Source organism: Haliaeetus leucocephalus, unplaced genomic scaffold (genome assembly GCF_000737465.1).
Source record: "Haliaeetus leucocephalus isolate CR32 unplaced genomic scaffold, Haliaeetus_leucocephalus-4.0 Scaffold199, whole genome shotgun sequence".
NCBI classification, from domain to species: Eukaryota; Metazoa; Chordata; class Aves; order Accipitriformes; family Accipitridae; genus Haliaeetus; species Haliaeetus leucocephalus.
In genome coordinates this window covers 157638-169779 of record NW_010972635.1, presented here as the reverse complement: position 1 = coordinate 169779, position 12142 = coordinate 157638, and the positions used below count along the sequence as shown (strand labels likewise).

Below are 12142 nucleotides of genomic sequence, written 5' to 3'. Positions count from 1 at the left end.
CAGCTTTCACTTGTTTGAAAGCATTGCTGAACAGTAACATGTCCACTAATTTCAGTATTTTCATTCTCAGATTTCAAGTGCTTTTTTTAGTCTAGTCCTAGATTTCTGTAGGAATGTGTAAGTTTCTATACACTTCAGCACTTCTGAACAGGTCAGAAATGATTCAGAAAGATCCTGGCAGCTAATTTTTTCCTTTTAGAAAGGATACCTAAGCTTAGAGCTCTTGGCACATAGATGGAGGGTTTCCCTACGTAAATATCCCCTACTCTCATGAGCTTGGATGCTTCGCTGAACAGCACACTTGTCAGAGAGACCAGGTTGCACAGCAAGTTCAATGCATGCTGTTTAACAGGCATCCCAGTCAAAGCTTCCACATGTTCTCATGCAGCCTTTTCTACAGAGCTGCTACAAGAAAGAGTATAAACACATTGCCTCATCTCAGGCATTTTATGCATTAAATGCCAAGGCATTTAATGCATAATGCAAGTACCTGAATTTACATCAAGGCCCATGGTAAAGTTATAAAGCAAAAGGTGAATTTGCAAGTGTTCTTGTCTCATTGCAAACATCCTACTGCTCTTGCTCACCTAAGCTATAACCAAGAGTTTAATGCTGCTATAAGAAAAAAAAAGTAGTTCACCAGAAAGTGCAAGATCCTAGTTAATATGGAGAAGACTGTACAGCTTGTAAAACCACTGCAGTTTAAAGGCCTCTCAGAAAACCACCACAAAGTACAGGGCAACAATTAAGTTGCCTTATTCACAGCTAATCAAAGCAGACTGGGGAACACTACCTCCAACTTAGATAAAGAAGCATCCATATAAACACCATTAAGTCAAGTCACACAATGTATCTTGCCCTCCTCCCTAAGCAAAAATACACATACAAGGTGACAGTAGATCTTACCATAAAATGATACTAGACAAAAAAATTCAGGGTAGGACTTTAAAGACTGCTTTTTGTCTGCTTCAACACAGCGCATGGAGCTTCAGGAGGACACAGTAACAACTCCAAATGACACACCCGGTGAACAACCTTGCACAGGAAAGACGACCAGCTGATGTGTAGGTCAAAAAGACTGTCCTAGGCTATCCCTTATATGGAACCTGGCAGGGCCAACTCATTTGAGTACAGTTTTCAAAAATAACAGTACTGTGTGATTTAAAGATGCTCCACCTGCACTTCTTGTCTCATACTAAGCAGCTATGTCCATATCAAGTGACAAGTTAGTCACAACAGCAGGATTTAGACATTCTGATTTTGCTTATTGAGAAAGCCACAAGTAGTATTCCAAACTGAGTGAAATCCTACCTAAAGATTAAGAGCCAAACTTGTTTGTCAGTTCTTATACTCTGGTGTGCTCTGTAATACACTAGCACAAACCAGATTAAAGAACAAGCAATGTTTCCAGTGTTCCTGTAATTCATTTGACCACACTATTAAACTTTTTAAAAAAATCTAACATTACTTCATTATTCAAGCTTTAATTTACCAACTCGTTTTCCTTCTGTTCACATTTTAACCTCTTAGCCCCAAGGACTACATGTAACTCTCTTTAAAAAAAAAATGTTACTGTTAACTAACTCCTGTGTAAAATATAGTTAACCTTGACCTTGCTGTACTAGCACCTAGTATTTGGAGTAGATTGTTTTACTTCTACAGGACCATGTGACTACACCACATACAGTTTATATGTCAAAGAAGTTCAGAAAACTGCTTGCTGATTTGGCCACAGAGCTACTCAAGTTTACGAACTTCATGCCCTATGAGAATGCCAGAACAGTTAATTCAAAGATGTAACTCAAGATGTCCTCAGTGTACAGAGTTGCCCTATCAATAAAATGGGAGTAACACAGGTCTCCCATGATATACAAGGAAGGTATTAGGAGATACAGAAGAGCAACAAATTTAAGATTAGTACATGAAGTAGTATCTAGTACTCTAATCAAAAGAAACAGAAGGGTTCTCCTTGCTAAGGAGCTGGACGTTTCACTTCAGAAGAAAAAGGAAAAAAGTTAGAGACTGCAGGTGTTTGCCAATAGTATCATACTTACTGTCATCACCAACAGGCCCTGCTGAACACTGTGCTGGAGGATCACGTGCCAGATCATTCAACTCCTAAAAAACAGGAACAGTTTATTTCATTTAATTTCAAAACTAATCATGTTATTGCTTAAAAAGCTGTTAGGGGCACTCTGGCTACCATTCTTGCTCACGAACATAATGCTCACACTAGTGAGTTTCCTGAAACCACAAGAATGGCAACACCACAAAACTAATACTCAGGACCCCAGAAAGCAAAGTTGCATCTTAAATCCAGGTAACACATTTGGCATATGTATCAGTCACCGCTCTAGGTTTCTACACTGTATTAAGTCACAGCAATACTCATCAAGTCATAGGGTCTACCAACTTCACCTTCACTGATAATAGAACTTAAAGAGATCCCAAGCAGTACCAAGGTATTACATATTCCACTATCTCCAGGTCACAGAGAGACAAGATGGCCTCAATCCAATGACTCTCAGTATCAGTCTTATTTTATCCCCTGTATTGCAACAGCTCACAGGCTGCTCCAGCTATAGTAATCTAGTTTATAATCTCAAGCCTGCAGTATCCTTTTTGCAGTATACAAGACTTCAATAACCTATGGTTGTTTTGTCTCCAAATGTATGCATCAGTGAATATAGGTGGTTAAATGGAATAAAATGCAAGGCCTTCTGTACCTATAGAACTGCTAGCCTATGAATGGAAATCCTCACTTTTCAAGTAGCTGTGTCAGTCAAATTTTCCTCTGAAGAAATCCTATTATGAGTCTCAATTGCTCTGGCTGAACAGGTTGAGTAATTCAGAACACTTCTGACTATACCAAGTTTCCATTCGAAGCAAAGTTTCAGCCCAGATCAGAAAGATAGTCCACACATTGTCACCAGAATTACCAATTTGCTCAGGAAGTGGACATTTAGCGGGAAGTGCAAATAGAGTAAAACTTCAAAGTCAAACTTTGCCTGCTCTATTTCTGGCTCAGCCACTGACCTGCTTTGCATGATGGGCCCAAACATATTAACTTTTTTCTGTGCTAGCTCAGTCTAGAAAGCTAAACGTAAACACCAGACAACCATTATGAGGACAACTAAATCCAGCATTCAGGAAACACTCCAATGCTGCCATTGGCCCATTGTGCATTCAGCTTTTCACCTCACAGCCTGCAAGGGTTACCAGCAACAGGAATCTCAGATACCAGACTTATCTGAAGCTTTTGATAGACAAAACATTTAAGGACAATGATCAAGACAAGCTGATTGCAGGAATGGAAAAAGCTTGCCACTTAATGGCCTTTTGTTATTTACAGGCAGTATTTAAGCTCTTGAATAGATGATCTCTGGGATTTTCCAGCTTCTACTTCCCATGAACTGGGAGGCCACCACTAACCAAACCCTCTTCTCTTCTGTTGCAACACAAGAACGCTGCCTTACACCAAACAGGTTAATCTCAGGATTTTCCCCTCAGCATGCAGTCCCCCAGAAGTCTTGCAGTGGAGATACAAAGCTTCACATACCCTGACTACTTTTTTGCACACACAAGTTTGGTTTTGCTCTCAGCAGCTCCCAACTTCTTAAGAGCCCAGCTGAAAGCTCCTGACTTGACACCAGACTACTGAAGCTTTTCTAGTCCTCCTACTGAACTTCTTAAGAGTGCTGACCCATACAGACCTTGCCCCCACACTTCATGGTTCAGCACGGACTTGGACAGGCGTAGATATTAAGCATACAGCACCTGCTGAAGAGCCTACTCCCTCCTGAAGGTGGGGAGCATCTCCAGATATCCTCTGAAGGAGGAAAGCCCTTCAGTTTTGTCAGTTATGCATGTCAGTTCGGAGTAGCTAACTTCACCCAACTGAGGACTCCCTCCTTACCTCCTGGTCGCAAGTATCAGTTAGAATAAAGATCAGTAATGCATTCTCCCTCCCCACCAACACACTTCACACCACCTGCTGTACACCTCTCTGCTTTCAGAACATTAAATATGTTGAGTATCATCCCAAGCAACAAAAGAATACTGCTCCACCATAGAGAAGTGCATGTACTATAAAAGTTTTCAGTTAGTAACAGTCTGAAAAATAGAGTAGCAGACTGCACTGTGCTCTGCTTTAAAATCAGTAAGCCAAGAAACACCTTGTGCAATCAGTGCAAAGGAACATGCAGCCACTTACACACAACTTCACCAGCACCTGAAGGACCACACACCTTCTTCGTGGTCAGTTTAGTCACAGCTACAAAGAATGAAGTAAGTCTTCACGTGCACAAATTCAGAAGTACAGGCATGAAAACTTAGGAATACACTACTCTTTCTAAAGGTGGATAGAGTACAGTCCACTTCCAAATACTATTGGACCCTAATCTTCTGAAAAAGACAATTTAATGCTACAGTACTCAAAACCCCAAACACATCTATTACCAAAAAAACCCCCACATCTAAACCTCTCTTCCTTACCACTTTCTCATCCCCTTCACTCCTGTTTTATGCATAAATACGATGCAACAACACTAGACTCAGAAGGAGTAGAATTGTAAGAATCCATGTTCTCCATGTAATATCACAACCTACTATGGATTATATTTAAGAACCCAGCATGCACCTTCCCTACTATAAAGTGGAAAGAGTTACAAACACAGGCTGCAGCTTGACAACATATTCTACCACCTAGTAGAATACACAGCTCCAAAGCTGCCCCAACATTCACCCTACATCCCGCTGCTCAAAAGTGCCGCTTCAAACTCTGTGGAACAACACACCTTCAGTGATACCATGAGGTAAGTCTCACAACAGATGCAGAGGTAACAATGAAGTTCAGTTAGTAGCAGCCCTGTTTCTCATCAAAATACTATTCCTTTCTCTTCAATCTTCAGTTCCACCTAGCAGGAATACTTTGGTTTTCTGAAGCCATATACAGTATCTCACTGGAAAGAGCTGACTTACAACACTCATAACACTTGTCTCAGTGATGCAGCTCTCACCTAGGGCAGCATTTCAGGTTCTACTCTATAAATTCAGATTGAAACATCACAGATTAAAACGCCCATGTAAAAAGCAATGCATAAGCTCCTTGTGCTTGGAAAAGTTTAGCAACAACTCTCAATTCAAGCCCCAGTGTTGTGGCTTAACCCGGCAGACAGCTAAACACCATACAAACATTAGCTCACTCCCCCACAGTGGGTGGGGGAAAGAATCAGAAAAAAGGTAAAACTTGCAGGTTGAGATAAAGACAGTTTAAAAGGACAGAAAAGGAAGGGAAAATAATAATAATACTAGAATATACGAAACAAGTGCCACACAATGTGATTGCTCACCACCCACTGACCAATGCCCAGCCAGTCCCCAAGCAGTGGGCTGCCATCCCCCAGCTAACTCCCCCCAGGTTTTTTTATTGGTCAGCATGACATCATATGGTATGGAATATCCCCTCGGCCAGTTGGGGTCAGCTGTCCCCCCAGCTTCTTACGCACACCCAGCCTCCTCGCTGGCAGGACAGCACGGGAAGCTGAGAAGTCCTTGAGTTAGTGTAAGCACTGCTCAGCAACAACTAAAACATCAGTGTATTACCCACATTTTTCTCATCCTAAATCCGAAACACAGCACTATACCAGCTACTAGGAAGAAAATTAACTCTATCCCAGCCAAAACCAGGACACCCTGAGATACAAAACCTCCCGCCTTTTGTAGAACAACAGCTTGCATAACAGTGAAGAAGTTGAAACTCCACAAGACACCTCTAGAGCACAGTCACTTAGCTGCAGCAGACTACCAGTCGCCTCTGCACACCAGAGAGGGTAACGCGTTACCGGATTTCCCAGCAGGGCACAGATGATCGCTTTAACACATCATTCTCCTCAAGCTGCCAGCATGCTAGAAAGACTCCCACTACTCACTTGTCAGACCTGCAAGGCCAAGTTTAAAAACAGGAATGGTAGCTACATACAGCTGCATTTATCCAGGTACAAATGGAGAGGAGCATCCACTGCTGCAGCACAGTACCAAGCTTTTGCATCTGTCTGAGAGGTTACTTTGCCTTTTGAAGGCTCCTGTGCTGTTTCCAAGGTACTGCTAGCACAACACCAAACCTAGCAAGGTCTTTGCTTCCAGATGTTGCTGAGGGAGACTCTTGAGAACCAGCTGGTTTGTAACTCAGAACAAATGACTCTGGAGTTCACATAAAACTGGAACTCATAATACATGGAGGATTCAATTACAGTTTGGTATCATCTACAAACCAGCCACTACTGCATATATCAGATCCTAAGCTGCAAGGCCTGCTGTATTTCCCTGTGATCTGGGAAGGCTTGCTGGTCAATGATCAAGTCTGAGCTTGACAATGCTGATTTTAAACCAAAACCTGAAGAAAGCCGTAGCTGGTAATCCATTTGAGACAGTTTCCGATCCTTAAGCACATGCAGAAGGTTTTGCTTTAGGAACTTAAAAGTGAAAACTCAAGCTGCCTTTAGAGGAAATTTCCATTGTAGTTACTCAGCTCCCAGGAGGCTACCTCACCATGAACTGCCTTCTAGCTGGAAAGCCCACTTACAGAACTTTCTGCCATCTCCCCTACAGCAAAACACCCCTGGGGTTGGGCCAACTGCTGCAGATCATACCATTAACTTGACCCATCTTACAGTTAAAAGTATTAATTAGTTGCTCAGCAAAAATGAGGATGTGGAAGCATGGCACAAAGCAAAGCAAGGTTCAAGGTGTCTTGCCCAAAGGCCAAGTTGAATGAAACTACTACCATTACATCCATGAACTAGATATCCTAAAAGCTACAGAACTCACACAAGAAACTGACATTTAGGCTCCAAAAGCAGATTTAATTGTGTTCCCAAGTTCCCAACAAAACAAACACCTCCCTACTCAGGAGTTCCAGGAAAGCATTTTAAGGAAGATGGAGTGCACTGATGCCACAGATCCCCTAGCTCCGCTGCCCAAGTCATGAAAGGCATTAGCTGCCAGGGGGGCCTCAGGGCACACAGGAAAGCCAGTGCCACAAGTCCCACTCAGACCCATGCTACCCTCCTCCCGTTAGTCTACCTCCCAGCAGCTAGTACACTGCACTTAAAGTGCATCTTGATCAAGGAGTTCACGAACTGCACAATAAGTTTTTAAAGCACTATCAAACACAAGTGCTTTAAGTCTTACCTTAAAGTTTAACCCTGCACATATTTCAAGTTACAATTAGTTTTAATTGTAAACTCCAAAGACCTTTGTAAGAGCAGTTCAAATGTATTCCTCTAGACAATAATTCCCTCCACAGCCTAACATGTTCCTGGTAGAAACTGTCCTGGCCAGAAGATCAGTTTTAAGGATTAAGTTAATGCTAATACAGACTTTAGTAAGAATAACCAACATAACCAGCAACATCAAGCTGCCAATTAAGCGAATAAAAAGCCAGCATCCTTTAGCAGTCAATTCCAGCAATTTTAATAAACCTTAGTATACAGTAGGGTTCCCCAAATACACTCCAACACACTAGATGTATGCCTCCAAACAGTCAAAGATTATCCAAAGTCCTTTTAGCTTAGACTCCATGGTCTTTCCTTCCTACTACAGTTTGAGCTGTTTTCAAACTGTAATTTACTCAGAGACCACATCATTAGCTTGATTATAAGCATGATTTTTGCTTCAGGTTGCTGCTGTGAAACAAGCTTTTAACCCAACTTTAGCAAGTTTGTATGCCTGAAGCCCCTGCATCCTTCTGTGACAGGCAGTCTAGGGCTATGTTACAAAATTGTGATTCATCTAACCAAAAAGGAACTTTCAGCCACTTAGCCATGAATTGTTAGAAGCTTTCAAGAGAGCACCACCAAGCACTATGGAATCAGGGCTCCCAAGTCAACTCGACAGCACTCTGCCTTACCTCAGTAGCAGGACCACAGTGCAGACAAGCAGCTGCCAGCTACCTGCAGAGGTCCGATGCAGACGTTAGTTTGGGCAAGAACCTGCTGCACATTCCTTGCGCCAGGAAGGTTCTACCTTTACTGGTCGCTGGAGGTACTGTGTAGGGTGAGGTGTAAGAGCCTACATCCACCACGCATTTCACTCAGCTCTGCTCTCTACTTGCCAAGCAGTCCCTCTGTACAAGGTGGTGCTCACACACGCACACCAAGGCCAGATCACCAACTCCCTACAGCACCCATAGGTGCTCTCCTGGTCTCCAGGACTTTTGTGATTCCAGAGTATCTATCTGCCATTCTAAGGCTACTACCCCTATTAACAGAAGCACTTTAATCTTCAGAAAGATTTTAATCCTTTCCCTTTGACAGAATCTGCTTTTTCAATGTTTGAAATGGCTCAGATCCACTGACTTTTGCAGAGTCTTGTAAGAAGTCAAAGTTAGAAGACAAGCAGTTAAGTGAGTAGCATGAGAAGAGTCAAACTGCATGAAATACAGGAATAACCAAGGTACAGGTTATAAACAAGCTCCAATGTAACTGTCACACTTCATTTTTTTAAATTTTTTTTTTTTTTTAAGCCTGAACAGCAAGAAAACCAAAGCAATGTATAACTTCCTCCTGGTGTAGAATGCCTAGTTAACTAACAGAAGCTTAACCAGTATTCTTTGTACTAGCAACACACCAGATATTTAACACAGATGGGCTGTGCTGGCAGCTCCACGAACGCAGCAAGAGGCCTTAATGGAAGAAACAAGTTGTTCCCACTGGCTGCTGTAAAGCAGAACTGGTAGCACAGAAATAACACAAAGTTTGCTCAGCACAGGTAGCACAGGTACAACTCCGTGAACAGTAACATTGTTCAACTAGCCAATTAATCTAACGCACCCCATCTGCAGGTAGTGTTCATTTCAGCAGAAGAGATACTGAAACATCTTGGGAGGTCAAGCAGCTCTGGACTGCAGGCAAGCCCATTGTCTTCTGCAGCTGAACAGGGACATCACTATGGAATATACAGTTTAGTTCTGCAAAGCATTACCTGTTTTGGGGGCCTCTACATTATAAGCAGTAATAACCCACCACTCCTGTGCTGTAAGAAAATGTTTTACTTCAGCAGGGCTGAAGCACAGCTTCTGATTTCCCCCTTCCCCTCACTGTAGGGTCCATCAAGCAGTTCATATGGGGGAATCCGTAAAAAACAATGAACTAACCTTTTACTTGCTCTCCCCTTCAAAGAGCTCCAAACACTGCCCTAGTTACTCAGTTAGAGGTAACACATTTCCTCAAGATAAGCAACACAGATAGGGATGCAGCTGAATCCCAAGTGCGTTGGCTTAAACATTAAAATGGAAGCAATTCATTGTGGTCCTCCAGTATCACTCCCATCCTACCCCTGGATATCTCCACATTGCATTTCTTATAAAATATACCCACGATAAAATAGATCATCGTTATATATATAAAAGGAACGATGAAGTTGTTATACTTGTTATCACCACACTTCACGCGGACTCTGGCTAGCATCGCTGCTTACATCCCAAACATTTCTCACAAGAAAAAAAAGAGTTCCAAGTTTTAGACCTGCAAGCCAGTAAGCACCTAAGCAAGAATTAAACACACCACTGCCTGAAAGACTGCAGTGAATAACACAAGCAGCAATCTGATAGCAGGTCGCAAGTCTGAGATCTTTCGGAGCATCTACTTAAAGAACAGCTGCTGCTTCGTGCAGACACACCAGCCGGGCTTGAGTCCCTGGGCAACCCCAAGAGCAACCGTGCCACCAGAGACACACTGGGACGGACCATGCAGGTTCTTGCACCACCTCCTGCGCCAGCCACAACACTACTTATCCAGCTCCAAGAAACCTTCTTGTTCTGCCCCTTCCAGCCCAGGAGTTCAACATGCAAGAGTCCATTTCAGGTAACATGGCTGACACTGTATCAAAGGTTTACTCTTGAGGTTTTCTGCTTGTTTCCAAGTTCCCATCCCTGTATTATCCAAAGACACAAAAATTTTGGAGAAAACCTCATTGTCTGTGGTCGAGCGTAAAACCCCAAGTGCCAAGCAAAAGAACCTGTGGCAAGACTGAGACCTGAACACTGATATATTGAGACTGATAGTACCCTCTAAAAATCCCTAAGCAGCAGCTTTCCTTCCCATCACTTCCTTGTACTCAAGTCTGCTGGGATTACTTCTACTTGATCCACATTCTGCAGGTTTTATTGCCACAAGGGGCAACAGCAAAGGTCAGAAACTTCCTGTTCCCCTCATTATCCTGACAGGATCGGTCACTACACATAAGATACCACTACTTTTCCCAGAGACCAGAACAAAAACAAGATGATGATATGAACACTCTCCACGGGGTTTAAAATAGCTGGTGTGTGAACAACCAGTGATTATTACTTAATTAGTTAAGCAAGACAACCATGGTTAACTCAATTTGCGAAGTGCTCCTTTCTAGTCTGTACCTTAACTCCCATCTAACTTTTAAAGCACCTGGACTGCTAGAACAAGCAGTTTTATTTCCCTTCATGTACTTTGTTTGTTGGAAATGTTGCCTACAACCCCATCACCTTCCCTCTCCTCAACAGCCACCATACTTACTCCACTGAAACACTTGGTTCTTTACAGAGCTCAATATACACCAGTGGTTTGGTGATGCTCTCACTACTTCCCGAGGCTTTAAAGACTCTTAACCTTACACAGTCCCCATTATCCCTCAGGATTCTTGATCTTTGAAAAGCAACACGAAGAATCAGTCCACAAGCACCCAATGTTAACAAAGACTCAACGCGTTTGGCCTCTCTCCTGTTAAAAACTATGGACTAGAAACAGAAACACGCTGAGAGAATGTCGAACCCTGAACTTCAGCACGCACTAAACTACAATAAAGCAGCTTTCCCTGCTTCCCAAGTCACCTGATAGAAGATATACCCTCCCCACAAAAGCCCTGCACTACCTGTGCGTGCCCCCCGCAGTCACATTTACCCTGTTCAGCATTCGCTGCCACGTCTCCTAGATCTATTCTGGCAGCAGGCATACAACACGCTCCCAAGGAGGAAGCGCTCTTTCAAAACACCTGCGAGCCCACAAACGCACTGTCGAACAGTCTTCACGGAGTATTGAGTATCGCTAAAGTAAGTGACAGAATGTTGCAGACAAGCGATACTCAGCTGGAGCGCAACTTCCTTATGTAACCCGCTACCGTACACTTATCTGGAAATTTCAATAAAGTTACACTCAAAATCCTTCCCTTTCAAGCTCTACCTATTCCATGAGCATATGTAAGCCTTCAAGCTCTCTTCAATTTTCTTCTCCACCTTAGCTTTAATTTGACCAGTATGACACACGCAGCTTCACAAAAACTTCCAAGATAACCTACAATCAAAGCAAAGGTGTTAACACATAAGCCAAGTCTGATGCTACATACTTAACAAAACAGAGCTAGCAAACTGATCTTAACTATTAGGTAGCAGGTTCACATCTGGTCCTAGACAAAATTGATATTTACATAGTATTCGAGACCAGAAACCCTATGGGAGGACTAGCTTCTACACCTGAACCTTGCATGGAGACTCCAAACTGAAGCTACACATTTTGTGGAGAAAAGGATATAAATTGCCTGCCTGACTCACCAAGGCAATAAAAGCATACTTCAATAATGCCCTCTTTTTTCCTTTTCCTAGTAAAGGATACTAGGGTGATCAAGCCAAGTATGGTTTTAAGACTGCAGGGGATTGAGCAGCAGTGTTTTCCTAAAAGCCTAGGACACCAAGTGTGGTGCACCTCCTGCTCCAGGAAGAGAAGGCACCTCGCATGCCTTTACTAGATGACTCAGGTTGTGGAACAGCACTGGCTCCATTACAACAATAAATCAGGCTATTCTGACTAGCTGAACGTGACAACTTTACTGTGCTTAGAGCTTCAGCATCCAACACCGAGATCGTCGCTCCTTGAGGAAGCAGAAGAGCCTTTCACCTCGAAGCTCCCGAAGGAGCTACGCCAAAACTTGCCGGGCAGGCGGGCAGCGTTTCGCTGCTCCGGGCGCCTTCTCCCAAGCGCGGCGGCCCCCGCTCCGGCGCGGGGTTCCTCTCTGCCCCCACCCCACGCGTGTCCACTCCCACGCCCCGAGCGATTCCGGAGGGCGAAGAGCAGCCCCCCGAAACTACAACAGCTGCCGGCGGCTGCTGCTGCCC

The 12142-nt window shown here is 43.3% G+C and overlaps 1 protein-coding gene across 6 annotated transcripts in view; it reads right to left on the bottom strand.

The window, feature by feature from the left end:
• UBE2D2 (ubiquitin-conjugating enzyme E2D 2) overlaps positions 1–12142 on the bottom strand; it is a 51312-nt gene that overhangs the window by 37304 nt on the left and 1866 nt on the right. For 5 of the 6 annotated variants that reach the window (XR_774258.1, XM_010565966.1, XM_010565968.1 and 2 more), the window contains exon 2: positions 2055–2118. Coding sequence is in view for 5 of the 6 variants with exons in the window: in XM_010565966.1 (XP_010564268.1) it covers positions 2055–2118 (64 nt within the window). In the remaining variant the exon portion in view is untranslated. Of the gene's footprint in view, positions 1–2054; positions 2119–9745; positions 10381–12142 lie in introns of those variants that run through there. The other variant, XM_010565971.1, reaches the window with a different exon arrangement.